The sequence below is a fragment of the Suricata suricatta genome, chromosome 8, assembly GCF_006229205.1.
Source record: "Suricata suricatta isolate VVHF042 chromosome 8, meerkat_22Aug2017_6uvM2_HiC, whole genome shotgun sequence".
NCBI classification, from domain to species: domain Eukaryota; kingdom Metazoa; phylum Chordata; class Mammalia; order Carnivora; family Herpestidae; genus Suricata; species Suricata suricatta.
In genome coordinates this window covers 51,822,783-51,825,060 of record NC_043707.1, presented here as the reverse complement: position 1 = coordinate 51,825,060, position 2,278 = coordinate 51,822,783, and the positions used below count along the sequence as shown (strand labels likewise).

The window sequence follows — 2,278 nt, the reverse complement described above, 5'->3', positions numbered from 1 at the left end:
ACACTTGATCTTGGTACTTTGAAATCCTTACCAAACACTGGGTTCACACTGTGAACGGTGTAAAAACTGTTAATGTTAAGCTTATTTTTCTGTAGTGCACCATCCTGTGTTTTCACTTGTAACCCGTCTGTGTTACAAGGTTCCCTTCTCTTCTGTTTCCTCTTCTCCATGAAGCCCTGCAAGACCCTTTACATGAAGGAGAGTGAGCCGCAGGCCAAGCTGTGTCCTGTGTGCCTGGTTCTGAAATAGTCTTCTGCCTTCAAAGAGCAATGGCAGCAGCTAGGATATGGTGGCTGTGGAGGTTGTGACACATGTCACAGGTCACAGAAGGACTTCAAGGCCCCCTGGGGCACCCTGACATACACAAAAGCACAGGTGGGTCACAGCCAGGGTCGTGGCTGGAAAGACCGGGCCTACGCAGCCCAGGGTGAGCAGGGCCAGCCTGAGTGTGGGCCCGTGGGGCTTCCTCCACCCTCCTGCCGACCACCCTCCCTGGCTGCCCTCTGAGGCGGGACAGGTGCCTGGCCAGTCAGAGGACTGCCCTTCCCCCTTCCCTCACATTCTGTGCCCAGCACACTTCCTGTCACTGTGTTGTCCGTGAGAGGGACATCTAGCAGGTGGCAGGACATCTCTGGGGCTGCACCCATACCCCTGCCCTTTGCTGGGACTGGTTTTGGATTCAGATTCACAACTTCGGGTATGAGGGTAATTGATTCATTTCCACGTGAGCCTGATTCCCAGCCATGTGATTGAAGGAATGGGTTCCACAGGCTTGAAGGGAAACACGGAGACCACGCTTCCTACTCTCCTCTCCTTGTCCTGGGTGGTAGTTTCCATCCACTGATAGTCTGTCCTCCAAGACATGTCCAGGGAGGAAGGAGCTTTCAGACTGGCCTGAGTCCTGGGCCTGTTGGGACAGGTGCTGCTGTAAACTCCGGATGAGGGACACCTCTCTTTGGACTTAACTTGGCAGTCAGAGGCTCCCATGCAGCCAACCGCCGAAGTAGAGCGATGCCTACAGGGGAAGAGGGAGAGGAGTGAGCTCTGTGATTCCCACCCGCTAGCTCCCAGACCTAGAGAGAGAGTGAGAGAGCGCGAGCAAGCTCTGGATCTGGCAGGGCCGGGAGCCGGCCGCTGTGGGGAACCGGGGCACCGGAGCCGGTGCCTTGAGTGTCGAGACAGGCTCCTGCACCCCCGCGACTGGGGGACGCATTAGGTCCTCCTACAGCCGGCCTCCGGTCGCAGTTGCCTCCCTGGGCAGCAGGGGGAGGTGGAAGCGGGGCAGGGCGGAGCACCGGCTGGGCCTAGGGGCGCAGTCAGGCCCCGCCCAGCACACGCGCGCACAGTCAACCTCTAGCTCAGTTCCGCTGGGGCCTTATCCTGAGACCAGGAAATGCTGACAGTCACCATGATCTTAGGTTACTGGGACATCCGTGGGGTGAGCGAGGGGGCACCAGGCTGGGGCAGGGGGAGGGGCATGAGGGCAGGAAATGCTGCCAGCCGCCAGTACTCCCAGAAGGTTCCTTCTAAGGGCTGGCGGTGATTTACCCGTCCTTGTCAAGTGGGCGTGTGCTTGAGACTGTGTGTATGTGTGTGTGTGTGTGTGTGTGTGTGCGCGCGCGCGCGTGCTCTCATGCGCGCCAGTAGAGGTCCTGGGGGGTGAATGAGGTTATCTGCAGCAGAGAAAAGCAGGGTGTCAGGACTCCCATCTCTGATGCCTGGGGTTTCTCTCCCAGCTGGCTCACGCCATCCGCCTGCTCCTGGAGTACACAGACTCACACTATGAGGAAAAGAAGTACACGATGGGGGATGGTAATGGCATCCTGATGAGTTCTGACTTGTGCCCAACTCCTCCTGATGTGCCCAGTCACCCATGTCCTGGCCATTTGCTGCTCCCCCTTGCCACCCTCCCCCTGCTAGAGCAGGGCCTGCCTTCCCTAGTTCCTCTGAGGGTGCAGCTTGGCCTTCCAAGGCAGGAGGGGGGAGGGGGTGCTGGAGCCCCTGTATCAGTAATTGGGTGGGTTCCCTTAGGGCTAATCTAAATGTTTTGTAAGACACCCCTGCAGGTTCCAGAGTCTTAAAGCGTTCTTTGTCCTCAAACATGGAATGTGAGACTTAGTGGTCCACATTCCAGACCCACCTGTTTGGGGGTTTTGCCACTGACTCCTTGTCCCCACCCCAGCCCTCCCCTGGGCACCAAAGGAGGGTAGGGTCTGGGGAGTCTGTTTCACTCATCTTCTCCCCTGCAGCTCCGGACTATGACAGAAGCCAGTGGCTG

The 2,278-nt window shown here is 58.0% G+C and overlaps 1 protein-coding gene and 1 long non-coding RNA gene across 2 annotated transcripts in view; one reads left to right on the top strand and one right to left on the bottom strand.

The window, feature by feature from the left end:
- Positions 1-381, bottom strand: part of LOC115299941 — a 14,208-nt gene extending 13,827 nt beyond the window's left edge. The window contains exon 1 of the long non-coding RNA XR_003912429.1: positions 32-381. This is a non-coding gene — a long non-coding RNA (uncharacterized LOC115299941). The remainder of the gene's footprint in view (positions 1-31) is intronic.
- Positions 382-1,327: 946 nt separating this feature from the next.
- The window catches only part of GSTM4 (glutathione S-transferase mu 4), a 5,502-nt gene continuing 4,551 nt past the window's right edge, over positions 1,328-2,278 (top strand). Inside the window, exons 1-3 of the mRNA XM_029948454.1 lie at positions 1,328-1,438; positions 1,737-1,812; positions 2,250-2,278. The exon at positions 2,250-2,278 is cut by the window's right edge and continues 178 nt beyond it. Coding sequence (XP_029804314.1) covers positions 1,394-1,438; positions 1,737-1,812; positions 2,250-2,278 — 150 coding nt within the window. The 5' untranslated portion in view covers positions 1,328-1,393. The remainder of the gene's footprint in view (positions 1,439-1,736; positions 1,813-2,249) is intronic.